Source organism: Oncorhynchus clarkii, chromosome 6 (assembly GCF_045791955.1).
Source record: "Oncorhynchus clarkii lewisi isolate Uvic-CL-2024 chromosome 6, UVic_Ocla_1.0, whole genome shotgun sequence".
NCBI lineage: Eukaryota > Metazoa > Chordata > Actinopteri > Salmoniformes > Salmonidae > Oncorhynchus > Oncorhynchus clarkii.
This window is the reverse complement of record NC_092152.1, coordinates 73,810,341-73,837,807: the sequence shown is the minus strand read 5'-3', so window position 1 is coordinate 73,837,807 and position 27,467 is coordinate 73,810,341. Positions and strand designations below refer to the sequence as shown.

The 27,467-nt window shown below is 41.2% G+C and overlaps 4 protein-coding genes and 1 pseudogene across 5 annotated transcripts in view; 2 read left to right on the top strand and 3 right to left on the bottom strand.

Annotated features, from left to right (window-relative positions):
• Window positions 1–304: 304 nt before the first annotated feature.
• Window positions 305–9,056, bottom strand: LOC139411598 (HEAT repeat-containing protein 3-like). Its single transcript, XM_071158160.1, has 15 exons — window positions 8,781–9,056; window positions 7,510–7,682; window positions 7,081–7,168; window positions 6,464–6,567; window positions 6,145–6,254; window positions 5,894–6,034; window positions 3,966–4,261; window positions 3,530–3,620; window positions 3,164–3,318; window positions 2,875–2,957; window positions 2,198–2,334; window positions 1,961–2,049; window positions 1,652–1,795; window positions 1,286–1,462; window positions 305–1,171 (listed from the first exon to the last, which is right to left on the bottom strand). The coding sequence occupies exons 1-15, from the start codon at window positions 8,922–8,924 to the stop codon at window positions 1,058–1,060; spliced, it is 2,046 nt and encodes a 681-aa protein (XP_071014261.1). The 5' UTR covers window positions 8,925–9,056; the 3' UTR covers window positions 305–1,057.
• A 318-nt stretch (window positions 9,057–9,374) lies between these two features.
• LOC139412233 (nuclear envelope phosphatase-regulatory subunit 1) lies at window positions 9,375–12,105 on the bottom strand. 2 transcript variants are annotated; one of them, XM_071159060.1, is made up of 6 exons: window positions 12,003–12,095; window positions 11,288–11,359; window positions 11,015–11,088; window positions 10,763–10,872; window positions 9,983–10,037; window positions 9,375–9,816 (listed from the first exon to the last, which is right to left on the bottom strand). In XM_071159060.1, exons 1-6 carry the CDS (start codon window positions 12,037–12,039, stop codon window positions 9,775–9,777), a joined length of 390 nt encoding a protein of 129 aa, XP_071015161.1. In that variant the 5' UTR covers window positions 12,040–12,095; the 3' UTR covers window positions 9,375–9,774. The 2 variants fall into 2 exon arrangements, with proteins under 2 accessions (XP_071015161.1, XP_071015162.1); XM_071159061.1 differs by having other exon boundaries at window positions 9,537–9,816; window positions 12,015–12,105.
• Window positions 12,106–12,253: 148 nt separating this feature from the next.
• Window positions 12,254–13,769, bottom strand: LOC139412232 (arylamine N-acetyltransferase, pineal gland isozyme NAT-10-like). Its single transcript, XM_071159059.1, has 2 exons — window positions 13,621–13,769; window positions 12,254–13,348 (listed from the first exon to the last, which is right to left on the bottom strand). Exon 2 carries the CDS (start codon window positions 13,340–13,342, stop codon window positions 12,470–12,472), a length of 873 nt encoding a protein of 290 aa, XP_071015160.1. The 5' UTR covers window positions 13,343–13,348; window positions 13,621–13,769; the 3' UTR covers window positions 12,254–12,469.
• Window positions 13,770–15,353: 1,584 nt separating this feature from the next.
• LOC139412231 (short-chain dehydrogenase/reductase family 42E member 1-like) lies at window positions 15,354–17,353 on the top strand (annotated as a pseudogene).
• A 1,972-nt stretch (window positions 17,354–19,325) lies between these two features.
• The window catches only part of LOC139411597 (Wilms tumor protein 1-interacting protein homolog), a 31,876-nt gene continuing 23,734 nt past the window's right edge, over window positions 19,326–27,467 (top strand). The window contains exon 1 of the mRNA XM_071158159.1: window positions 19,326–21,129. Within this exon, the coding sequence (XP_071014260.1) occupies window positions 19,614–21,129 (1,516 nt within the window). The 5' untranslated portion in view covers window positions 19,326–19,613. The remainder of the gene's footprint in view (window positions 21,130–27,467) is intronic.

Here is a 27,467-nt window from a genome sequence, read left to right as displayed (position 1 = left end):
TCATCATGTTTAGTGTTCTCCATGGTTAATCTGTCATCATGTTTAGTGTTCTCCATGGTTAATCTGTCATCATGTTTAGTGTTCTCCATGGTTAGTCTGTCCTTATGTTTAGTGTAACGGTACTTTTACATTATTTTTGTGATTTTGTTGCTTTTTATCCTGCTGATTCTATTGTATATAAAGTGACTTTGCGTGTCGTGAAAAACACATCAAATAAAATATATTATATCCTCCCCAGTATCAGAACAAGGTAATCAATGTACTTTCAGCAACCCAAATCATGTTAAATAAATCACCTTGTAAATGGATGGTGTGTTCTGCTTTATTCATGACATCTCACATGGTCAGTAGACACTGGGGGGTAAACAGATGGCCTGGTCATACAATGGCAAATGCCTGCAGGCAGTAGAGCCATAGCAAACCAAAGGTCAGGAAACACTAGGCCTGTCCATCTCATTTTCCATGACAGCACAACATGACAGAGTCATTAAATGGGGTCAGATAGCGGATTCTTGGGTGAGAAGCACATGAATACTACAACTGGTCCTTCCTAACACGGAGGGCTACAGTATGAGTGTGTGACGTGAGAGTTGGTTGATAAAGATGTGTAAAATAAACCATAAAATGTTCTGTCAATACCTTTAAAATACAGCACATTGAAATGTACTTTTATACATAAAGTAAAACAATGCGTCACTATGTACTGCAACAGTAATTCAAAATAGCGCACGTTAAAAAAAAATTTGGACACATAATTATGTAAACACTCACCTACCAAGGAAAATAGTTAAGCATTTCAGTCAGAACATTGAAACAAAAAGATACCCAACATGAAAATCAGTTATATAGATGTTAAAGGAATAGTTCACTCAAAAACAATGATTTTGGAATGAACTGTCCCTTTAATGAGGGTCTATTAGGGAATTCCCCTCAACCCCATTCCCTCTGTTCTGTCCCAAGGCTCTATGGGCAACTCTGGGTCCATTGTATTGTAAATTATGAGTCATTTCATCTTATGTCAGCCAGTCAGTCAGATGGTGTCGTAGTCAGGCCGCTGTCATTTTTTTACCACAGTCTCCAGGTAGCCAATAAACCTTCTTAGGTTGACTTTGATGTTGTCCAGCACACACAGCTGCTCAGGGCTGTACTTTCCCTTCCCCTCTTTACGAATCTGTAGACAGAGGACATATAGAGGACAGGAAACAGCAATTAAACAGATGACAACAGTGTGTTGCATAAAGAATACATACAAACTGTTCCTAGTGATGGGCTGCAGCTCTATTACCTTAGCCTTGAAGGCAGGTTGAAGTGCCTTCAGAGCCGACAGTAAGTTGATGTTTTTAGCTGCTCTCTCTGCCTCGTCTCCATCCGCAAAAACATCAAACAGAGCATCCAGGGCCTCTCCACAAACCACAAGGTCAGCATCCTTTGTAGCAACTTGGAGTAAGGCATTGCCAATCATCTATACAAAATATATTGCAGTGTTTTTACATTATGGTCACAAAGCCAAGATGGGTTAATAAAACATTTTAAAAAAGAAAGAAAAGAGGAACAAAAATAGTTAATTCAGAAGAAATCATAATCTAAAATACATTTCATATGAAATACATTTCATACGAATCAAAAACTAGGCATGAAAATAATAATTTACCTGCAGAGTTTCAGCTGTCCTCTTCTCTTTAGCCAGTGTGCTTCCTGTAATGCCTAGGATGGCCAGAGCGTTCACTCTCACACTGACCACGTCACAGCAGGTCGCCGCCTCGCTCAGGCTCATCAGCTGCTGGGGTGTCATACACTGGCAACACACACACACACAAACACAGACATAAACAATGAGTCATCCAAGAGACACATCGGGATAGTGCTGTGGTACTATATAAACTAACAGATAGGTGACAGTATGGCTAGGTAAAATGTACTTCAGAGGGAAACTCTACACTGCTTGAGTCAGCTGTCTTACCTGTGGGATTTTCATATAGGCTATGATCTGTAAGAGGGATCGCATGGCACTGGTAACTGCCTCAAGGAATTCCTCCTCCTTAGGGATCTCTGAGTAAACAAATTAACCAAAAATAAATTATGAAAGAGACAATTACTCTCCTTTTTAAGGTAATTGTTGTAAAAGTGAATCAACCTATCTAGGAAATTTAGGATTTAATACAAATAATGAAGAGATGGTACGACATGTAGATCTAACCTGGAGGACTGAAGACCAGCGTGGACAGGTGTTGTGCGACAGCCTGAAGAGCGGCTGCTCCCCCTAGGGACTCAGCGTCCATAGTAGACAGCATGTTGTGAAGGCACGTCAGGGCCCTGTACTGCACCCGATGCATCCTGGGGGGGAAATTGATTTTATTCAACTCCTAAAGGCAGGTAGCGATGTGGTAAACAAAGTGTACACCCAGTAATGCCATTATATTATAGCCTTTACATCCCTTATCTCACCTCATTTGCTCACATTGTATATAGACTTATTTTTCTATTGTATGTTTGTTTTACTCCATGTGTAACTCTGTGTTGTTGTATGTGTCGAACTGCTATGCTTTATCTTGGCCAGGTCGCAATTGTAAATGAGAACTTGTTCTCAACTAGCCTACCTGGTTAAATAAAGGTGTTCTCAACTAGCCTACCTGGTTAAATAAAGGTGTTCTCAACTAGCCTACCTGGTTAAATAAAGGTGAAATAAAATAAAAAATGAAGCAAGAAAAATAGAGTACCTCAATCAAATTAGTGTACACTAATGCATATCGGTTCAGGGTTACTAGGATCATGACAAACCTCTCAAATGATCTTGTGATCTACTATATCACAGAATATCTAGTGTCTCATTCATTAAAGGCAAAGAAAATGACACCATGCTTGACAGATAATTACTTTTTCATCAACATTTTCCAGGTGGGATTATGACGACATACGTCCATCGCCTCGCTGCTGGGGAACTGGGTCTTCTTGAGAACCTTGAACATATAGAGAGACATGGATGGTTATCACCTTCATACAGTGTAGTGGCTATAACAGAGATAGTAGGAACACACATTAGTCTAGTACCATGACATTATTTATTTTATATTTTGCATGTGAAAACAGAGGGAACATCAAAAAAGACAAACATGAGAAGTGAAGTAAAACAATTATGCTAGGTGAGGAAAGAAATCCCCCACACCTTCTCTGGGATGTTGTGGTTGATCAGAGCCGCGTGGACCTCAGCAGACAGACACAGTGGGGACAGGAGGCTGGTGTTCCCTTCAGAGAGGCCGTCAGGACACATCTCACTCTCGTCGCTGCTCGACGCCTCCTCCCACTCATCGTCTGACGGGTCTACAAAAAAAACACACCATGAGCCACAACAGCCAAAGTACACCTCAAAAGCTCATTTTAAATCCTAAATATGCATTTGAGCATCAGACAACAGTAAAAATGCTGTCCTCTTATCTATGAACATGCACCAGACAGCTGTGTCAAACAGTAATGAAAACAAAGCTCCCCAGGTCAGTACTGCTGCCCAAACACTGCTGCCCACAGCACTCACCATCAGAGCAGCACATGTTGACGATGATCTCCAAGGACGTCTGCTGGGCTGTCAGCAAGGCCGTCGCCTCCCTCAGCTCCTCCTTGCCCCTCTAAAGAAAAGCAGACTATTGACACTGCAGCAGGGACACAGCCACCTCTTACGTCCCTGAGTAAACCCTGCTGTGTGTCCCTCTTTTCCTGTCTGCTGAACAAAGCGGTATCTCCCTGAGGAGAGGGCCACTACAGCTCTGAATACCAACTGCAATACTCTGTGCTACTTTATCAATATTCAACTGTTTCATAGCATTCAACAGTGAGGAGTCAGGTACGTACACTGAATATTAAAAACTGAAAATGCAATACTCTTTACTCAACCCTGTCACTTTGGATCTCTATAACCATAACTCAGAAACAAACCCATCAAACCCTTTTGAGTGAAAAAGGACAGGACTTACAGGCAGGAGGTCAGAGAAGTCTTTATCTATCTTGGTTGCCTTTCCATTTGTCCTCGGTCCAACCCCCTCCTCCTCATCCATCTCCTCTACAGCCATATTCCCTGCAGCTGCCTGGTGGTCCTCCATGTTCCCTGCCTCTGAGGCAGTGGCACTGCGGGCCACCTCAGCCTGGCGGAGCTGGGGTATCAGCGTGCCAGCATCCAGCTCCAAGCACTGGGACAGGGTGGCCATCAGGGCGTTGAGGGTCTGGGCCTGGCGAGCCGTGGGCAGGCTGCTCTTCAGGTTCCACACTGACCCTGTCAATGGACGGAGCACAAAGCACACAATGAGCACTGGAATCAGACTAGTTATTTAGTTAGGCTATTAACAAACCTCTTCCAAACTAGAGGTTGACCGATTAATCGGAATGGCCGATTAATTAGGGCCGAGATCAAGTTTTCATAACAATCGCTAATCGGCATTTTTGGACAGCGATTATGGCCGATTACATTGCACTCCACGAGGAGACTGCGTGGCAGGCTGACTACCTGTTATGCGAGTGCAGCAAGGAGCCAAGGTAAGGTGCTAGGCTAGCATTAAACTTATCTTATAAAAAACAATCAATCTTAACATAATCAATTGTTAACTACACGTGGTTGATGATATTACTAGTTTATCTAGCTTGTCCTGTGGTGCATATAATCGATGCGGTGTCTGTTAATTTATCATTGAACCACAGCCTACTTCGCCAATCGGGTAATTTAACAAGCGCATTCGTGAAAAAAGCTCTGTCGTTGCACCAATGTGTATCTAACCATAAACATCAATGCCTTTGTTAAAATCAATACACAAGTATATATTTTTAAACATGCATATTTAGTTAATATTGCCTGCTAACATGAAATTATTTTAACAAGGGAAATTGTGTCACTTCTCTTGCGTTCTGTGCAAGCAGAGTCAGGAGATATGCAGCAGTTTGGGCTGCCTGGCTCGTTGGGAACTGTGTGAAGATCATTTTTTCTTAACAAAGACCGTAATTAATTTGCCAGTATTATACATAATTATGACATAACATTGAAGTTTGTGCAATGTAACAGCAATATTTAGACTTAGGGATGCCACCCGTTAGATAAAATACGGAATGGTTCCATATTTCACTGAAAGAATAAACGTTTTGTTTTCGAAATGATAGTTTCCGGATTTTACCATATTAATGACCTAAAACTTGTATTTCTGTGTGTTATTATATTATAATTAAGTCTATGATTTGATATTTGATAGAGCAGTCTGACTGAGCGGTGGTAGGCAGCAGCAGGCTCGTAAGCATTCATTCAAACAGCAATTTAGTGCGTTTTGCCAGCAGCTCTTCGCTGTGCTTCAAGCATTGCGCTGTTTATGACTTCAAGCCTATCAACTCCCGAGATTAGGCTGGTAATACTAAAGTACCTATTAGAACATCCAATAGTCAAAGGTATATGAAATACAAATGGTATAGAGAGAAATAGTCCTATAATAACTACAACCTAAAACATCTTACCTGGGAATATTGAAGACTCATGTTAAAAGGAACCACCAGCTTTCATATGTTCTCATGTTCTGAGCAAGGAACTTAAACGTTGTCTTTTTTACATGGCACATATTGCACTTTTACTTTCTTCTCCAACACTTTGTTTTTGCATTATTTAAACCAAATTGAACATGTTTCATTATTTATTTGAGACTAAATTTATTTTATTGATATTTTATTGTATCATATTAAATTAAAATAAGTGTTCATTCAGTATTGTTGTAATTGTCATTATTACAAATACATAAATATAATAAAAATATAATTTTAAAAAATAAAAACGTTTTTTATTTTAAAATCGGCTGATTAATCGGTATTGGCGTTGAAAAATAATAATCGGTCGACCTCTAATAATGTGACAACAAATATGTTGTAGCCATACCTGCAGCCAGTGTTCTGAGCAGTGTGTGAGCCATGTCCACCTGTGAGGATAGCAGCACACTCTCTAGAGTCCCCAATACAGCATTGTTCATACTACACAGCAACTCTGCGTTGTCCTCAGTCACTGTGTGCAAACAGTGGGCTAAAGACAGAGGGAGCAGGGACTTACTACAAAATACATAATCAAGTCAAATATCTAAATGGTGAAAATGCTCATTAAAGTTGTGTGAAAATTGGTTTGATGAGACTAACCTGCAGACAAAGCCAGCTTGATGTTGTGAGTGTGTCGCTCCAGACACTGTAGGATAACATCCAGAATGCCTGCTTTGTTGAACATAGAGAGTGCCTGGCTACTGCTCTCACTGACAGACAGGGTGATGATACAACAGGAGAGTATGGTGTGAAAGAACCATAGAAACATTGGCAAGCTAACAGAATTGAATTGAGTTTTGGGTTATGGGAAGGCTTCTCGATGCATGTCCAGATCACAAGGTGGAACTATGAAAGTAGGTTGACCGACCAGCTGACATTTGTGTTACTACTACTGTGACATTTACTGCTTTTTTCTTACCAGAGATTCCACAGCAAGTTAACTGCTTCATTGGCTACATCTTCCACTGTGTTTTTCTGCCCTTTTAACGAGAGGGCATCATTGGTCTCAAACACAGCACAGCACTGTGGAGAAACAGTACTGGGGTTCAGACACTATGAAAACACCAGACCTAGGTTCAAATACATGTGTATTTGAGTATCCAATATACTTTTTTCAGTGAGTATTTTCAAATACACAGCCCAGAACAAGTTCCTTTATTTGAGTATTTTCAAATACTTATTTCAAATACTGTTTCCAAGTGCATTTCCAAATACATTAAACTATTCAAATACGTGTCTTTTCAAATAAAATATAGGTCTAGCCATCTTAATACTTACTTTGAATGTATGTCAAAGTAATTCAGATATTTGAAGTAGTATTTGAACCCAGGTCTGGAAAACATACAGCCCTATAAAATAGCTATGCATTGATGCAACTAACCATCAAGGAATGGAGGTATGTAGGTGCTTCACTTTTCACACATGCACACCATGAAACATGTTGTTCAAAATGTGAAAAAACATAACCTTTGCGCAGCAGGGCCACACCCATAAATACATCAACTTTAAGGAATGATTTACGAGGGAAGGCCTCACCTCTCGAAGCAGAGCAGTCAGAGGAGTCATGACGTCCTGTTTCACCATGTCCTCACACACCTCATGACCCCCACAGGCACTCAGGTTCCTGATGTGAGAAGAACACATCACTCAGTCGTTGAACGATAATTATCACATCAGTACTAACAGTTAATTAAGGGTGTGGTATTTCAAGAGGACTCTCTCAGTGTCTGTTTAGCAAGCCAAAGCATCCTTCACTAACCAACTTCTGTCGTACAGCACATAATGGCTTCAACAACCATCTACATTCACATCTAACATTTACCACACTCTCTGAACAATCTAGCAATATCTGATAGGCTTGATTCTCAGTCCAGACTCCACACCATCCCTCTCACATCTCAAAGTGGTTCTGTTAAGTGGCTAGTACTGGGTAGAGAACCTCCCTGTGGGAGGCTGAGGGCTCACCTGAGTGCCCCTGTGGCAGTCTCCCTGACGGCCAGGCTGCGGTCCAGCAGTAAGGGCCCGAGACGTCTCACCGCATCCCGCTGGAGGAAGCCTGGGATGGTCTGGCTCTGCTGCACGAGGCGTGATATGCTGGCACAAGCAAACTCACGCACATCTGCACTGGGACTCTGCAACTAAACACATACAGTATAAAAAGGGGTTATTTGGATAATCACTTTTTCATACCATCTCTGTGTTCTTTTACCTTCCAGTTGTATATGTGGGAAACACTGTTAAGTGGCACTGAACTAGATTTTACAACATACTGAACAAAAATATAAAATGCAACAAGTTTACTGAGTTACAGTTCATATAAGAAAATCAGTCAACTGAAATAAATTCATTAGGCCCTAATGTATGGATTTCACATGACTGGGCAGGGGAGCAGCCATGGGTTGGCCTGGGAAAATGATTTTTTCTCCACAAAAGGGCTTTATTTGAGACAGAAATACTCCTCAGTTTCATCTGCTGTCCGAGTGGCTGGTCTCAGACGATCCCACAGGTTTAGAAGCTGGATGTGGAGGTCCTGGGCTGGTGTGGTTTCAGGTCGTCTGCGGTTGAGGCCGGTTTAATGTTCTGCCAAATTCTCTAAAAACGATGTTGGAGGCGGCTTACGGTAGAGAAATTAACATTCAATGCTCTGGCAACAGTTCTGATGGACATTCCTGCAGTCAGCATGCCACTTGCACGCTTCCTCAAAACTTTATATATATGTGGCATTGTGCTGTGACAAAACTGCACATTTTAGAGTGGCCTTTTATTGTCCCCAGCACAAGATGCACCTGTTTAATCTTCTTGATATGCCACACTTGTGGATGGATTATGAGTTAATTTGGCAAATGAGAAATGCTCACTAACATGGGTTTAAACAATTTGCGCACACAATGAGAAATACACTTTTGTGCATATGCAAAACTTCTGGGATCTTTTGTATCAGCTCATGAAACATGGGACCAACACTTTACATGTTGTGTTTATATTTTTGTTCAGTAGAGTTCTGTTAAATATTAATGCATTTTTGGGGGGGGGCACATTTGAGCATGATTATAAAAATGTAATAACACGTGTTTGCCTGGTTTTTTTGCATTTGCGGGAAGGTCCTTTGGAAGACATTTAATTTGTCATTTGGAAACATTGACATGCTTATGAAAAGCAGCAAGCTTTTCTAAAATAGAGTGCAACATCCATTAGACCGAAATAAAAGTACTGTGGTCAGATCTTGGTGCTCTTACTTTCTCCAGTAACTCCCCAGCTGGAGAGTCGACTCCATCACAGACTTCATCGTGGTCCTCTTCCACTTCCTTTACAGCAGTTACAGACAGTCCCTCTGCGTTGAACTGTGGACGTCTAAATTTGTTAGTCTTACTTTTACCCATAGTTTATTTCGATCAATGTCGTTTCTCACTTAATCTATCATGTAGTAGGCTGTCACACTCTCACGTTTCGCATCATTTTAAACCATGTGGAACATCGGTGGAGATTCGTCGGGGTGCCGTAAAATGGTCCTTACTCTCGCAATGCAGAAGGGGTGTCGTATTTATGTCGCAAAGACGAGACCATGGCCCCGTTTTCCGCTTCATAGATTAATCATTATACTCCCTTCTTTGAAATAACTATCGGTCTAACATGGCTGGAAAACCACAAACGAATTTTCAGTGAATAGTGTTAACAATGCTTAAACGTATGAACACAATAAAAACTGTAAAGACCAAATCACACATTGAGATTTACTTTCAAACAAGTTGTATAGACATTCACAATCTGGAGCAAAAGCATAGCTGTCTACAGGTTGCAACCATATACTACAGTAAATCACAGGAAACATCTTCATACAAGTATTTATTAGGTATATAACAATTAGTTTAAAAATAGAAAGATCTCTAAAACAAAATGCATGTCATCATTAGAAATGAACATCTGAACTCATGGCGAATGAGTTATGTCAAAGGGTGTGCGAGTCCAGAAGCAGCTTTAAGGGCGACCGTAACACTGACTGAGATGCTGTTAAAAAGGCAGTTGATGTCCTCTCCCCTCACAATCCTTCATTAATACATAATGGAGCACATCAACATAAACACCCCTCAGTATTTCCCCAATCTCCTTCCTTCTTACGTTGTTTCAGATCCTCCAAACAGGATTCTGGTCCTTGTGTCAGTCTGTCGTTTAGTGGCAACCAACATAGTCATTAAGAACATTTTATTTCCCACCCCCCCCAAGAGTTTGTGGTTATTGGATGTGTGGCCGTGGTTTGAGAATTAGTTTCCCCGTCTGTAAAAGGGACAAAAACATCAAAGTCAATACAATGCATAGATGTACAGGCAATAATTCAAAATCATACTTTTAAATTATGTAAGGGATGGCCAAAAATGTGACAGCTGGATTGAATTGATTATGAATTAAGTTAACCTCAAAGAAGATGACTTATGCAACTTACATCATCGCAGGACATGTTGTATTCAGCTAAAACTGTCCGACAGCGAGCTGCAATACTTGAAGAGAGTGAGTTAAAGGAGAATTGTCCTATTACTGAAGTAAACCTCTATTTTTTTTAAAAATGTAAATGGGATGTTATAGAAGGGTCCAGACACTTTTCTTGTGATTTGGCTTGTTTTTGAGAAAAACAAACCACAATAGCGATTTCTCATTGCTTGTTGTGCAGTATCAGGGCAGACATGAACAAAATATATTTTTTAAAACATCCTTTTGGAAACAAACACACTCTCAGTATAGCGATGTATAGGATTATTATGGCCACCAGGTACATAGCTGTCATTTACCATCCAAACAGTATCACTACTTCCTTAATGGATTATTTTCAGTACAATGATGTAGGTCTTTAGATGTTGTACACATGAAATTGTGTAATTTCAAACTTTATCCGGAACGTTACAATCCATTTTAGTCAAGTAGCGCTGTTTCCCCCACGCAGCTGTGCAGGCCGAGAGAGTACACAGACATAGCCCGCGCAGCATTACTGGTAGAAGAAACATCTCGAGTTACACAAAATGGAATATAACGTTGCGGCGGCTCAAGTTTGGAATGACACAATTGCATGTGTACAATATCTAAAGACCTGCATCACTATACTGAAAATTCTCCTTTAAGGAAGTAGTGACACTGTTTGGATTGTAAATGACAGCTTTGGACCTGGTGGCCTTCTTCATAGTCCCACTGAGTAAATTAAGTGTGGAACTTTAAACAAGAGGAAGGATACATTGATGGTGCAACGACTCGTTTGTGTATTCCAGCAAAGAACAGAGCGATCAAAGTGATGCAGCTGATGGTGAAGAACGGATGGTTCCACAACGATGAGAAGAAAGACACCTGAGAAAGACAGCCAGAGGTACAGAGAGATTAGACAGGGAAACACACGCAACCAAACTAAAGTCACAGACACACTGATCTGTGTGAAAGGTATCCTACTTTGTCACATACACAATCAAGCTGACATCACAAACACACTGACCTTCTGTGTGTCAGGGTCTATCAACCAGTTCCAGGCTCCAGTCGCCGTACAAACTGAGACCACTATTAGAATCACTGAAACAAATGTGAGATATTGATGTATATCCCCTGAAAACAAGTGGCAGAATAATGTAGGCCTGAATCCTTTACAATCAAAATTCAAAATACTCAGGCTGGGAGGCCATTTACTCTTGAAATGTTAATGATTATGGTTTGACAGTAGCAATGTAGTCATTGATTATGGTTAGACAGAGTTGGAACTACAAATACTTACTTCGCCACCTCCCGGTTGCAGGTTGCAAACAGGAGACGTATTCTGTCAATCTTCTCTCAAAAGCTTTCAGGTCTGCAAAAACAAGCAGTTTTTGATGTTCTTGATCAAAACCACACAGAAAGAACATACAATATGCTTTTTTTTGTGCTGTGCTTGATTGGTTTGGAACCGATGGGAGTAATCTAAAAGTAAATAAACGACTGAATTATGTTTAGTTTGGACTGGCAAAACAAGCCTATAGTTAACGACCTTCTGAGATATCCAGGTTATGAATAGAATCAATCAAATAGTCTAAAGTGTGTGTATACGTTTGCATTGGTTAACAGTTCTGGTGAGCGTGCAGCGGTGGTCTTCTGGGGCTAACAACTACCAGTATGCTAACTATTTACAGCATAGCTAGCCAGCCGGCTAATTAGTGTAGCTAACAAGCCTTTGTGTGGATTTTTTTGTACAAATTAATGTCGAACCCCCGAGTAGGGAAATCAGCAAACAATGTAATTAGCTTGAGTTTGGTATTTTGACGAATTTACCCATTAATGTCCTTTAAGAGAAAATGTTAGCCTAGCTAGCTAGCTAGGTCACCGCGGCTGGCTAATCAAGCTAACAAGCGACTCAAGTGAATTGCAAAGGAACGTTTGTCACCGTGTGTTTTACTTCAAAGTGAAACTTCACTTATGCATCATGATTTGTGAGAAAAAAAATTGAATTTGCTTGCCATGTTGACTACCTTCGGCCTGTTCCAAGGAATTCATTGCTCTTCTCTCCGGCTGGTGGACGTGCTAGCTAGTTCTCCTGGGCAATTGGGAACAGGCGAAAACCTTAACGTGGATTGGACGATTTCGGAAAATGTACGGTGATTGGTTTAAACAAGTAACTGTTACGGCGCAACCCCTAGCACCTACTCATCCACTCTTCAGATATGATCTAAAAGTAGGTCGCAGAGACCAAATAACCATTGAATATATATTTGTTTAAAATAATGTTTATTGAGTGTTCAAAGACCGCACAATCAGCTCTGGTGAAATACATTTTTAATATTGAGAGAAAATACGAAATGTATTTTGTATATCTCACTGATCTCGTTGTGAGGAATCTTTGGTCAATGTAGCAGCACCTAGATTTGCCAAGGCTACATTACAATTATATCACATTAAATATTACATGTTACAGGCAATCAAGTTCTTAAATAGTGTAGCCAGCTTTGTTGTTTATGGGAACCAACTTGTTTGCCAACAACACATTAAACATTTCCTTCAGCACTTTATCCACATCATCATCAGATATGTCTTTCATATCCAAAACATCAAAACCATCCTGGTTGTTGTAGGTGACCTCACTGAAGGTCCAGCCAATTAGAGCTCTGAATCCTGTAGCCGTCTGCAGTGAGCAGATGGACTTGTTGGTGAATAGAGACTTTGGATCTGTCTGAAGGCAGTGGGAAGTCTCTAGGAAATGATCAAACCCACGGGGAACCAGGGTGAAGCCGTAGATCTTCTTGGTTGGGCTCTTGTCTACCAGAGGCGAGTTGGTAAAGGCCTCATTGAGAACCAGAGGCTTTCGACCAGTCTTCTCCAAGGTCCACAGGTCTCCATCTTGTATGAGACGGAAGACACCAGGGGATTGTGGCTGGTCCTTCCCGGAGACGAGCTCAAGAGGGTGCCATATTTGGGAGGATACCCCAAAGCTCACGTCTGCAATGTAAGCAGTCCCATCAATGACCACCTTGTTGATGAGGTGAGAGTCTGTTGGCCCGAACTGGTTTATGGTGTTGTTGTAGACTCTTGAACCCAGTGTTACTGGATTATAACCCATCTCTTTTAGTACCCAAGCAAAGAGGAGGTTATTCTCACAACACCAACCCCCCCGATTGCTCCTCACAATCTTATTGAAAATCAACTCATGGTCCATAGTGATCTTCTCACCACAGTGAATGCTGAGGTTTTCAAATGGTATTGACATCACATGGTGTTTGTGGACTTGGTTCAGTGTTTCAAGGTCTGGTTTAGAAAATTGGCCGTAGAACCCGATCCTCTTGAAGTACTCTTCCAGATTCATTTTGTCCTAAGAGTTAACAAAACAAAGACACTGCATGAGGATCTGCTTTTGCAGGATTTACGACTACATATACAGAAACTGACATCCGCTAATGTCTCATTCACAATTTGTTTTTCACATAGAGTAAGATCCTCTTTGCAATTGAAACACCACCATATAGGCATTATCCTTGAATTGAAAGATACAATATTAAAGAATAGACAAAAACTTGTGATACACAAGGATACTACATGGAGGCACGGGCAGCTATATTTCATTTCCATTTGATGATTACTTACTTTCAAAGGCAGTGAAAAAGTAGCTTCTCAAAGTATTGCTTGCTGTTCAGAGTTCTTTGGGGCAAGTCGGGCAAAGCAGTTGAGCATTAAAAGAGATAAGAATGGCTCTTGCATGACAAAAAAACAAAGCACCCTAGACTTTGCTCATGTACTGGAAAGCAAAACTAAAGTTCACGAGTGAGCCTTGCATAAGGGACCTCACTTGTAAAACACTGTAGCCTTGTGATGTGTATGGGAAGTGTTGTACATTTCAGAAATAATAAAATGTTTATTTCACCTTTATTTAACCAGGTAGGCCAGTTGAGAACAAGTTCTCATTTACAACTGCAACATGGCCAAGATAAAGCAAAGCAGTGCGACACAAACAACAACACAGAGTTACACATGGAATAAACAAACATACAGTCAATAACACATTAGAAAAGTCTACATACAGTGTGTGAAAATTAGGTAAGATTAGGGAGATAAGGCAATAAATAGGCCATAGTAGCGAAATAATTACAATTGAGCAATTAGTGATAGATGTGCAGAAGATGAATGTGCAAGTAGAGATACTGGGGTGCAAAGGAGCAAAAAATAAATATAACAATATGGGGATGTGGTATTTGGGTGGGCTATATTACAGATGGGCTATGTACAGGTGCAATGATCTGTAAGCTGCTCTGACAGCTGATGCTTAAAGTTAGTAAGAGAGATATGAGTCTCCAGCTTCAGTGATTTTTGCAATTCGTTCAAGTCATTGGCAGCAGAGAACTGGAAGGAAAGGTGGCCAAAGTAGGAGTTGGCTTTGGGAGTGACCAGTGAAATTTACCTGCTGGATGCGTGCTATGGGTGGGTGCTGCTATGGTGACCAGGGAGCTGAGATAAGGCGGGCTTTACCAAGTAAAGACTTAAAGATGACCCGGAGCCATTGGGTTTGGCGACGAATATAAAGCGAGGGCCAGCCAACGAGAGCATACAGGTCGCAGTGGTGGGTAGTATATGGGGCTTTGGTGGCAGAGCAGATGGCACTGTGATAGACTGCATCCAATTTTCATTGTGAATAAGAATTTGTTCTTAACTGACTTGCCTAGTTAAATAAAGGTCAAATAAAAAATTTAAAACACATTCTCGACCCTGTCAATAAAGAGGAGGAGTTACCTATTACGTCAAAAGTGTAAAGTAGGAAGTTCGCGTAGCCCATCCACTGACAAGTCATGAGCTTGCAGTTCCCTTCAAGAATTTCACTAGCTCCGCCCAAGGAATTTGTATGTAAAATAGTAACAGCCTATCACACCGATTAATTCATTCAAGCATTGATGCTGGACAAACGATAAGGTTGTTAAGTTAAAACGTCAAGGTAAAATCCTATTTTCAATTTAAATTAAAGTGTTTGCTGTTCAATAGCCTGGATAACAGCCTGTATACTAGTAGAATATGGCAGCGACCTGATTGATACAGTACAGGTTTACACAACTGTCATTGTCGTACTCTTATGTAGCTAAACTAGTTTGCATCAGATGTTGCGTTCATGACCCAAATGTAGCCAAACGTCAACGTAGCATTATTAAGTAATAGGCCACAATCTTACAAGTATGGCTACAGTAGACGTGATGAGGTTGCAGGTTGTTGGTTATTATATATTTCGGCACGTGTCTCTTTTACAAATTCAATACTTTAATTAATGCTCTCGCTGATGGTACTGTGTGGTGTTATTTCAAGCATATTGAACTTCAAGTTTTCTTTTCAGTAAAATGGTGAAGGCGCGAATATGCACGTTTTTGATGACCGGTGGCAGTGGATACTTTGGTTTCCGGTAAGCCCATCAAAATATAAATATTTTACATTATTTGTTGCCTGTACATAGTCTTCATCTTATCAATACAGAAGAGAACTTGTACATTACCAAGTGAATGTACAAATAATTCGGTAACGGTAGTCCTAACCCCCAGTAGGGGGAGTTATCATACCAGTTATTCTAATGCTGTTATTCACTGTAGGCTATTTATTCTGTGTTACATACCAAAGTGGCAGAACCTTATCACCCCATCAATTGAATCCCTGCTTACAACAAATTGTTGTGACTTACTAATGGTAGCATCATAAGCAGTGCTTAACTTGGACAGGAGCTCACCGGAGCTGAGTACCGGCACCTCAAATGTTCTACTGCTTAAGCTCCTGTTCCTCTTATAGAATATTTGCTAAAAAAGTATTGTGGAGCTCCTGCACCTAAATATAAACAGTATTGGCACCCAAAATGAGTACCTGCACCTATTTCAGTGCAAATCAAGCACTGTTCATAAGTAGGCTAATGACTTTCCTATTTCATTTTTTAGTGTTGAACTGAACATTCCTAGAATATCCCTCACTACATGTGTAAGGCTTTCCTATATCCAATATTCCAGATTAGCATTTGCACACCAGTATTTCTACTTGCACATCTTCATCTGCACATCTCACTCCAGTGTTAATTTGCTAAATTGTAATTACTTTGCTACTGTGGCCTATTTATTGCCTTACCTCCTCATGCCATTTGCACACACTGTATATAGACTTTCTTTTTTTCTATTGTGTTATTGACTGTATGCTTGTTTATTCCATGTGTATCTCTGTGTTGTTGTTTGTGTCACACTGCTTTGCTTTATCTTGGCCAGGTCGCAGTTGTAAATGAGAACTTGTTCTCAACTAGCGTACCTGGTTAAATAAAGGTGAAATAAAAATTTAAAAAACAGGACCACTCTATTATTCATTTCTTACAGCCTTTCCTGCTCACTACATAAAAAGGAAGCTGAAGTCATTCTGTTTGATATGAGCCCACCCAGCCTAGAGGTTCCAGAGGGCATTGTGTTCCTAAAGGGAGAGATTCGTGAATATGCTCAGGTGGAGAATGGCGGTCACTGGCATGGACTGTGTTTTTCACAGCTCCTCTCTTTCAGGGACCAGCTGAACAGGAAGCTGATTGAAGAGGTGAATGTCCAGGGCACAGAGCATGTCCTCAGGGCCTGTGTAGAGGCTGGAGTCTCCAGGCGAAAGCCTCCCCTACCTACCTCTCCATCTCCACCCAAACCACTACTCCAGAACCAAGTCTGTAGCTGAGATGGCCGTGATGAAAGCCAGTGGTACAGAGCTGAAGGACGGGACAGGTGTGTTGAGGGCCTGTGCTCTGCATCCAGCCGGTATATACGGGCCTGGCGAGCAGAGGCACCTGCCCAGGATCGTTGGGTACATAGAGAAGGGGATATTCCGTTTTGTATATGGAGATCCAAGAAGTTTAGTAGAGTTTGTCTATGTAGACATCATGGTGTCTCTACACGAACTGGCTGCAGAGGCTCTGATGTCAGAGCACCAGCACCGCTCTGCTGGACAGGCATACTTCATCTCAGATGGAAGACCTGTCAGCAACTTTGAGTTCTTCAGACCTCTGGTAGGGGATTTGAGTTACTCTTTCCCGAAATGACGTCTAGCCCTCTCTCTCATTTACTTTGTTGCATTCCTCACTGAGATGATTCACCATCTCTTCGGCCCAATCTATAACTTCCAGCCTCTGCTCACACGCACAGAGGTGTATAAGACCGTTGTGACGCATGATGAAGCCCAAGGCCAAGCTGGGTTATGAGCCCTAGGAGTATAACCTGGAGGAGGTTGTGCAGTGGTTCAAGAGTAAACCTAGGGGTTCACTCTCCAGCGACTGATGCTAGATGTTCTTCTATTAGTAGCTCTGGCCCTCTCATACCTCCCAGTGGTTGGCAGTTAATCAGCAGGCAGTAATAAAGTGATAAATCTCAATGGCACATTTTAAATGTTGAAACTTGTTCTATACTAGAGGTGATGGATTGTTTGGTTCTCATTTTATTAATTACAATGTACAGTTTGTAATAAAATAATATTATTAACCAGAATTAGACCTGTTCAAAATAAAGACCACATTCCCTTAATAAATGTCCATGAATGTGTTTTGTGTAAATTCCAACAATAGATGTACCTAGTTAGATATAGTATAGCTAACTTTTGTCTTATATTGACAATTATTGGACACAATGCATTTTGTTTTTGGCAGGGTTTAAAGCCAGAATGGAATGTTTGTTTTAATTTGTGCCTGTCCATGGAAGTACCTGACCATAGTCCACTAGTCAAATGCAGTATTTACATAAGGATTCTCTAAACTTGATTATGTATAAGAGACATCTCTTGGTGCAGATGTCTGTTGGTACAAACAAAATTTGGTCCCACTTTAAATTAAGTACAACTTATAAAGGCTTTTTAAAGCATACGTAAAGACTTCATAAGCACTACATAAATGCTTCAAAAATTGTCTATAAGCATATGTCATAAAGGGTGACATAATTCCCACTGTAGGGTGAATTATGTTTATACACCATTTAATCAGTATTTTTTTTATTTAAGCTTTATTTAACTAGGCAGGTCAGTTAAGAACAAATTATTATTGACAATGACTGCCTATCAAGGAACAATGGGTTAACTGTTTTGTTCAGGGGCAGAACGATTTTTACCTTGTCTGCTCCAAGAAACCTTTCAGTTACTGGCTCAACTCTCTAACCGCCCTGATGACATACGCTTATAGATTATTTGTGACGCATTTATGTAGTGCTTATGAAGCCTTTATGTATGCTATATAAAACCCTTTATAAGTTGTACTTCATTTAAAGTGGGACCCGACATTTACATTGGTTTTGTTTTTACATCTCAATTGAAGATGGTAATAAGAAATATGACAAACAATATATTGTAATGTTTAACAGATAAGATTTTATGTTTATTTTATACTGTGTAACTTTGAAATGTTTCATGATGTGTGATATCTTTTATCAGACGTGCTGCTGAATTCCTAACCTTTCTGGTTGTTTTGTGACCAAATCCTAATGGGGATCAATAATTTGGTGGTATTTATAATAACATTTTCTATAAGGGATATTTTTTTTAAAAGTTGGATAATGTTCTCATATTATAGAATACAATTACATGACTGACCAGCCTGTGATTTGTGTTGCTAATGAGTTGCACAAAGTAATAAGCTAACTTCATTATACATTTGGGACAAGTCTTAGCTTAATCATCACATATTATATAAACTTTTTTGTATGTTATAAAACATCAATGTTTTTGAGACAATGCAATAGTTTTCTGTCAAGAATTAAAATCCTAGATGCGAGTCATGCGACAAGTGAGAGCTGCATGATCTTGGTGGCAAAAGCCCTATCAACAGACAGACAGAAGAGAAGCCTTCCCTGCATTCGGCATCTAAACTGTAATACATTGTGTTCAGCATCCTCTAGAAACAATCCATTCTAAATTCAGTGAAGCTGTTTCTGTCCCGAAACCGAAAAGGGCAAATGAAATTGGGCCAGGTGAGACTGTGCAGTTTTTTTAAGGCGGAGATGAATACAGCCGTACTCTCTAGGGACTACTCTTTTTCAAACTCAGGCACCCCCTTGCTGAGTTGGTCGCAATCATTGTTTCGCTCCAGCATTAACCACATTCCAGAGAGGCAGAGTGCACCCCGTCCACTTCCTCGCATTCCTTCTCCACAAACGAGTCCCTTGCGCTAAATTGTGTTTAAAACGTGTTTTGGCGCACTCTGTGTCTTTTAATATGTAAGATGTGGCTGTTAGTGGTGTATTGCAATATTTTCTCAACCTCAAATTTACATTTGAGACTCTTTTGGAAAACTGGAGAAAAACTGACAAGGGAAAATTCCTCCGCGCAGCGCGCCATTGACTGTAAAGACCTTTCAACTTAACAAAAACTGAAGTTGACAAACGTAACGTTGAAACTTTGTTGTAAGGGTTTATATTTTCGAAGAAAAAGATCATGCACTGCTCCGAGATTTCCAAGCACACTGGCCGTTCAGCAAACAGGCGAGGATGCCTGGATTGAGCCTGCGTTTTGTTATGATTTCCAAGTGAAATGCAATTACTGCTATCTCTCACTCCGTAGTCGGTTTGTGGACTAGTGCGCGTTTTCTCTGAACTTGTTCGTCGCCTCCGGAGCAAACCATGGATCACTATGAGGAAGATTTGGGACTCCGGGCGAGTAAATTAATGGAGGACCTTTCCTTATATGAAGCATACAAGGATGGAATATACAGTTCAAGGAGAGACATGGTTATCAACCCCGATTTGGATTTTTCGTCTCCAACGATACCCGAACAGAAAAGTAAGACAATGAATGGCAGCTCTGCGCCTCACCAACAGATACACAGCGTTGAGAATTACATGGCTGGGAATAAAGTGTACACTGCGGCTCCCGTGCGCCCCGTGAATGGCAACAGAGCCGTTCCTGTGGATTATTGCACCCCTCAAAGAGACACAGTTTATCCTAATGAAGACAGCTATTGCACCAAATCCGAAATTGCTTTGCCGTGTTATAGCGGCGCGTCCGAGCGGCACAGGAGGTACTCATTGGAGGTGCAGGGGCATAGGTACAGCACTGGTAGCGCCTACGATGGAGTGGTTTTGAACAAGCCAGTACCCTCACCTGGCAACAGATGCAACAGTATTTGTATTACCACCAACCACGACGGCAGATACAATGCAACCAGCCCGCGGTCCAGTTTCGTATCCTCCCTCTCCTCCCAGGAGCAAAGCAAACATGCAAGCCCGAGGTCGAGCATCAGTAGCCCGCGCACGAGTCTGGTGGTACCCGGACAAGACAAGTATACGAGTCCCAGGTCCAGTCTGGTACACTGCGAAGGGAGCAGTGCCCACAGCCCCCGGTCTAGCTATGCAAGTACAGCCAGCGACACAAGTAAACATTCCAGCCCAAGGACCAGTCTGAACAACTATGACTGCTGCAGTAAGCCCAGCAGTAACCGCACCAGCGGCATCAGTATGGGCTACGACCAAAGGCACATCAGCCCCAGGTCCAGCACAGCGAGCCAGTATTCTTGTACCACCAGTCCACGCTCTAGCTATTCAGATTCGCGTTACATGCCTGTGGGGAACCATGATCTGGAGGGTGCAGTTTTGCATGGCATGCCGGTGGCCAGTCCCCGGTCAAGCATCTGCAGCCAGGAAGGGTGTGCAAGACCCGGGACAATAGCTAACTGCGTCGTTAGTCCCCGGTCCAGTATCTCCAGTCACAGTTCCAGAAGTTCCCGGAGCTCCAGGGGATCTATGAGCACCTACCCAGATCTCCAACTGCCTTCACCCAGGTCCTCAATGCTGGGGACTGGTTTGCAGGAGGACATACTAACACAAGATTGTGGCGATACCAACGGTGTTCATAGTCGTATCCATCTCCAAGCGCTCTCTGGGATGCCAGAGGCCCTGCCACAGCATGCACCACAACAGTCAACCCAGGCAGGGATAAACACAGAGGTGACCGCTGGATCACCATCATCTTCTTATGGGCTCCATATGAAAACTCCAGCCTCAGGGCAGAGGTTTAAACTACCTTACCAGGTGACCCCATGCCGGGAAAGTGGCCCAAGCCAAGCAGAAAGGAGTCTGGAAGCACTCACCTTGGAGCTGGAGAAGGAGTTAGAAATGCACATGAAAAAAGAATACTTTGGTAAGTGTAACTCCTCCTATGAACACTTGATTATAAGGAACACTATGAGAGTGCAATGAAGTGAGAATAAAGCTTTAAAGTAGAGAAAAAAAAAATGAAATGAAACAATATTTTGATTAATCTTGGCATATCTTTTTTTAGACAACTTGTAAACTTATGACAGCTTCCTAAACATGTCTCAATAAGAATTAGGCTATTCTTACACAAAGTCAAATGAATTAGTCAGGTAAAAATGTAAAAGGGCCAGACAACATCCTCCACGTTCCATGTGTTTGGTGGTCTGATAATAACCCTCATGGTTATGAACTTGAACTCTGGTGCCCTGTGGTCCCATACACGTGTGGAAGATAAGTCAATTGATGGGCTTCACTGGGTTACTTCATCTTCAGCTGGGTCACTAACCTCATTATAGCTGAGCACATGTTCATTGGCACAACGCAGGTCAGGCCATTGAGATTTGGAAACATTTTCAATCATAACGCCTCTCATTTTATTGTTAGACAAAAACATATCATCACCTGTTCTAGTTGATTTACCTAATACAATTTTTCCCTGTGATAATGTGTTTACACTGGGGATAATTTGAGTTGATTTGAAGCATGGGTTTTACTGAGAGTAGTGCAAAAACTAAGATACATTTTTCAAGTTTAAGAATATTACCTTCACATTACATTTTGTGTTGTCATAATATTTGGTGTGTTTGGTATCGTGGGAGGCTGAGGCGGCATAAGGCTAACTGGCGCATTAACTGAGTGATTAGGCCCATTTTGTCCATGGAGCCAGCTGACCACTGATTGGTCAAACAGTGTTGTGGCCTGGTCACAGCAGCCCTGCCACGGATCAGTCAGAACTGGCTGGTGACGCCTGAGGTAGCCCTTTGCCTCAAGTCCTTGGGTGTTTTGTGAGGTGGGTTGGGGGAATGTTGTCCCGAGAGCTACTGGGGATCCTCTTCATTATAAAATCACAGTCTTGATCATCATCTCCATACCTTGCACAGCAAGTGTAAGAACATAGTAATAACAGCCTAACTACATTACATATTGACATAACTGAGGGATGTTCGTATGTGTAACAAGTCAGGTGTTATTAATTGTTGTTACTCATGTTACTACAAAGCAGCTATTTTGTAGTGCTAAGTAATTCCATTGTTTACAATTCCATTGTAGTTGTGGAGCTTGTACATTTTGTCTATTAATCGTTATGCTGTAGTTAAAAGGGGGCGTTGAACACGACTTCAGCCTAGCTTCACTGAGCTTTGTTGTCATCTCATCTAGTGGATGGTTGCAACCTTAACAACTAACATGTATTCTATAATGCCAACAACGACTCCCTCTGTGGCAGATAAGAGTGGCTTTTGCAGGAAAATACACATTTCTGTTTTGGCAGAGCTAACGTTTACACAGCGCTGAGTAGGACTGAATGGAACCTTCTGTTCTGTCCCAGGGAGCGGAGTAGATACCCTTCAGTGATTCAGTGGTCTTGCTGCTTGGTGAAAACGCCCAGCCATACGGCCAATGCAGCGGGCATTCTCTGAAAGACTTCTCTCTCTGCCGTTTCTCTCTGTGTTTTCTTCAAGATGCATTTTTTTCTCCATGAGTGCTCTGAGCTGTAACTTTTTTGCAATATATTCCCTCCCTGAGACTTGAAATCATTGTTTTTGAAGGGGTAAACTCTCTCCTCCCACAGGAAAAGAAGGGAGAATCTATTCACCTATTGAATGTGCTGATGGACAAATGGCTGCGGGTCTGAGAACAGAACAGTGGTTTGATTTTGTTTTCCTCCAGTGCGCTGGCTGGCTCAGAGTGACGTTGAGACGGCTGTTCATTTTTCACAGAGGAGCAGGTGAGAGCTGCAGAATGTAGCAGACAGAAGCCCCTCAAAGTACGCTGGGCAGAGAGAGAGAGAGAGAGACACATGCACACACACACACACACAGCTCTGTTTCCGTGGCGACAGTGGAGAAATTGATCGCCGGGGCTTTGAGGTCTGTGCTGTCACACTGCGTTGCTCTGCTCTGTGCTCTGCCTCGCTGCAAGCCCCTGTGTGGCCTCTGTTTGTTGTGGTGGCGAAGGAGCTGTGAATCAACAGCTGGCCCGGGACAGACCAGCATTGAGGCTTCCAGAGCAGAGCGGCCCCGCCCCCAGCTCGCCCCCCCCCCCCCCCCCCAGCTCGCCCCCCCCCCCCCCCCCCCCCCCCCCCCCCCATCCGCGAAGCCCTTCATTAACCAGCCAGTGGGGAGTCGGGCAGCACCAGACACTTGGCACACGATCTTGGCTCGCTGGCCAGACATGGCGGTCGGGGCTCAAGTCTGATCACCTGCTCAGAATAATAATGACGGTATAGTAATGCTACATGGTTGACTCAGAAAGGGTTTGGTCAACTTTACTGTGTTGGTGGTGGTGTCAGTCACCCCAACTCTCAACTCTCGCTGCAGCCGCTCTGGAGGGCAGTCTGAGCTACAATGTATGGCTTAGAGCTAAATGGAGCAGATACAGTTGCTCTTTTGACAAATACGCTTATGAATACACAAAACACATAGGCAGCTAAATGTTTTAGGGCCATTGGTAACTCTTGTGTCAGTTGATACGTGAACATAGCTCACATTAATGATACATGTTCATGATGCATTAGCTTAATCACAAATTCACTCTCATTAGTGAAGTATGAGTATTTTAGCTCCCTATCATGAATATGGGAAGTGTTTAGAGTGCTGCCATTACCCTTCCAACAATAGACCATGAGTAGAGAGAACAAACACACTGTCCCTGGCCTGCCTGAACAACAACAGAACACAGCATAATCACTTAAATATTGTGAGAGATTTTCAGACAGCGTTTCTGCCTCATTTCCAGTTTCATGCCATTTCTCAAACATCAAGGTTTTGGACAAACATTGCAGGCAGCTGTACATCAACATAATGATTTCAAGTACACAAACAAATTGAATGTTACTATTTCTTATTACTTCCATTCTTGCTTATGTAGCATAATAGTGTATTTCATATGTCCCCAACAGTGGTGTACTGCTATTCTTTTAGGTGAGGGAGCGCAAAAAAATCATGTAAATGACATTATTTACTCAATCAAAGTTTGTACCCACAGATGTAGCCAATTTAATGGCCTATCATTATAGAATATGCATAAAATGCATTCTCCAATTGCAACATCTGCCTTTGCCTAACCATATTGTGCAAAATAAAATGTTATATTTTTAATACCCTCAAACACAGTTAGGCATAGGCTACCTCATTTCAAATAGGCCATCATCTCTGTCCATCGTGAATGATTATTCTTCACATTTTACAGCTGAAACGTCCGAACTGCATCTCCATGCCAATCATTTGTTTGATCTCAATCAGTTTCATGGGAATATGGTATTAGAACTTCTTGAATTAGCCTACTGTTTTATGAGCCAATTAGAGTAGATTGTGGTAACAAACTATTAGCCTACTGTTTTATGAGACAATTAGAGTAGATTGTGGTAACAAACTATTAGCCTACTGTTTTATGAGCCAATTAGAGTAGATTGTGGTAACAAACTATTAGCCTACTGTTTTATGAGCCAATTAGAGTAGATTGTGTTAACAAACTATTAGCCTACTGTTTTATGAGCCAATTAGAGGAGATTGTGGTAACAAACTATTAGCCTACTGTTTTATGAGCCAATTGGAGTAGATTGTGGTAACAAACTATTAGCCGACTGTTTTATGAGACAATTAGAGTAGATTGTGGTAACAAACTATTAGCCTACTGTTTTATGAGCCAATTATAGTAGATTGTGGTAACAAACTATTAGCCTACTGTTTTATGAGCCAATTATAGTAGATAGTGGTAACAAACTATTAGCCTACTGTTTTATGAGCCAATTAGAGTAGATTGTGGTAACAAACTATTAGCCTACTGTTTTATGAGCCAATTAGAGTAGATTGTGGTAACAAACTATTAGCCTACTGTTTTATGAGACAATTAGAGTAGATTGTGGTAACAAACTATTAGCCTACTGTTTTATGAGCCAATTAGAGTAGATTGTGGTAACAAACTATTAGCCTACTGTTTTATGAGCCAATTATAGTAGATAGTGGTAACAAACTATTAGCCTACTGTTTTATGAGCCAATTAGAGTAGATTGTGGTAACAAACTATTAGCCTACTGTTTTATGAGCCAATTAGAGTAGATTGTGGTAACAAACTATTAGCCTACTGTTTTATGAGACAATTAGAGTAGATTGTGGTAACAAACTATTAGCCTACTGTTTTATGAGCCAATTAGAGTAGATTGTGTTAACAAACTATTAGCCTACTGTTTTATGAGCCAATTAGAGTAGATTGTGTTAACAAACTATTAGCCTACTGTTTTATGAGACAATTAGAGTAGATTGTGTTAACAAACTATTAGCCTACTGTTTTATGAGCCAATTAGAGTAGATTGTGTTAACAAACTATTAGCCTACTGTTTTATGAGCCAATTAGAGTAGATTGTGTTAACAAACTATTAGCCTACTGTTTTATGAGCCAATTAGAGGAGATTGTGGTAACAAACTATTAGCCTACTGTTTTATGAGCCAATTAGAGTAGATTGTGGTAACAAACTATTAGCCTACTGTTTTATGAGCCAATTAGAGTAGATTGTGTTAACAAACTATTAGCCTTGCATTTTGTTTCAATCAAAGGGTATATCCTGCCTAGTGGCGCGCACTTGAGTTGGCGCATGTGGATTGTTTTTTACTTGTTGTGTGAAGTGATAGTGTTATATTTGTAATAAGTAATGACTATTCGGTGTAGGCAACGGATCTTGATGAGATTTCATTTTAAGCAATTGGAGTGCTCTTTGTAGTGTTGAAAGGAAAACACCAGGAGCACACAATGATCTTAAAGTAGTTAAACCAACTTGTAGTTAAACCAACTTGTGGTGCTGAAGGATAGCTCCTCCATTTGGCCAGTTCAGGAACAATACTACGTGGTGTAGCTATTTGGTTATAGCCTAATGTAAAAACAAATATTTAGCTTAACATCATTGCACTGCTTGCGAGGAGAGCTTTATTGCGAGTAGGCATTTCATTGTATTGTGTAGCTTACAGGCTCTATTATAAACGTTGATTTGATTTGCTTGAACACAATACAATATACGCTATTACAGAATAAAAGAAAACAGAGAGGTGAACTATCAATTAATGTAATTTATTTGCATAGATTGAACATATTCATATCAATTGACCTAGTAGTGAACATAAATCATTACTATGTCGAATTTTTTAAACCACCATAAAATCAAGCTTTTAGTGTGATGTATTCATGCATCACAATAAACTATAACCTAAATGCATTATTACCTCAAACTTGGCCCAATTCACAGTTCCAATTGCCCATCCTGAAAAAATTGAGGGAGCGTCACTCCTTCATGCTCCGGCAGCACTACACCCCCGGTCCCCAAAGGTGTGGAACTCTCTGAGTTATGGGCAACATCACTGAGTGTGCTACTAACGATGAAGGGCAATGTTCTTTCTTCTCCAGATGTGTCCAGTGGTGTTGTAACATACCAAGCTAGAACGAGCCCTGCGTCTCAACTAATAGCCAATGTAGGCTAAGTATCCCAAGCAGGGCTACAGCAACTTCCATGGAAGGTCAGACTCTCAGGCTTTGCGGTGGCCACTGGTTTGGGTGTCCTTGGCAGACCGATGTTGCTCTAACCAAGTTGTCACATTTCGTTCTGGGTTCCACTGCGCAGAGGGGGTCCGTGGAGTTTTATGAACATCAAGGCAGACACACACAGGGAAATGTTGTTTTTCAACGTTTTCATTGGCCATTGTGGTCCATCCTCCGACGGGCTTCCACAGTGCACACACACAGCTTATAGTTCTTCATCATTCTCACCACCAGAGAGAAGAAAGGGAACAAACCACCATTTTCCTACCTCTAGGCTGCTATACATATTTATTTGGTTTGTCATTCTATCGTTTTTCATAGAATTTTAGTGGTAATTAAATATAATTTATTTCAAATTTATCAGAATTAATTTTCCAGAAATAGTTACACCAGCTGCGTGTATTCTCAAATTGAAAAAATTGAGAGAGCGTCACTCCTTCATGCTCCGGCAGCACTACACCCCTGGTCCCCAAAGGTGTGGAACTCTCTGAGTTATGGGCAACATCACTGAGTGTGCTACTAACGATGAAGGGCAAAGTTCTTTCTTCTCCAGATGTGTCCAGTGGTGTTGTCCTGTCCAGATCACACTGGACATAATGATTTCAATTAAGAATGGGAAATCATTTATGGGAAATCATCTCAAGTCAACTTTGCTCAAAATGCCATGAACTTTTCCTTAGTAGCAAGTTCCCTATT

What these genes read in the sequence shown, in the direction of transcription:
- LOC139411598 (XM_071158160.1), bottom strand. Translation starts at nt 8,924, where the DNA reads ATGGGTAAAAGTAAGACTAACAAATTTAGACGTCCACAGTTCAACGCA. An exon ending in AACTTGCTGTGGAATCTCTG is followed by an intron (nt 6,255 to 6,463) that starts GTAAGAAAAAAG and finishes CCTGTCTGTCAG; the next exon opens with TGAGAGCAGTAGCCAGGCAC. An exon ending in GCTGGTCTTCAGTCCTCCAG is followed by an intron (nt 2,050 to 2,197) that starts GTTAGATCTACA and finishes TTGTTTACTCAG; the next exon opens with AGATCCCTAAGGAGGAGGAA.
- LOC139412232 (XM_071159059.1), bottom strand. Translation starts at nt 13,342, where the DNA reads ATGAATCTGGAAGAGTACTTCAAGAGGATCGGGTTCTACGGCCAATTT.
- LOC139412233 (XM_071159060.1), bottom strand. Translation starts at nt 12,039, where the DNA reads ATGAATTCCTTGGAACAGGCCGAAGGTAGTCAACATG. An exon ending in CGAGTCGTTGCACCATCAAT is followed by an intron (nt 10,038 to 10,762) that starts GTATCCTTCCTC and finishes ACTCTCTTCAAG; the next exon opens with TATTGCAGCTCGCTGTCGGA. An exon ending in ACAACATGTCCTGCGATGAT is followed by an intron (nt 9,817 to 9,982) that starts GTAAGTTGCATA and finishes TCCCTTTTACAG; the next exon opens with ACGGGGAAACTAATTCTCAA.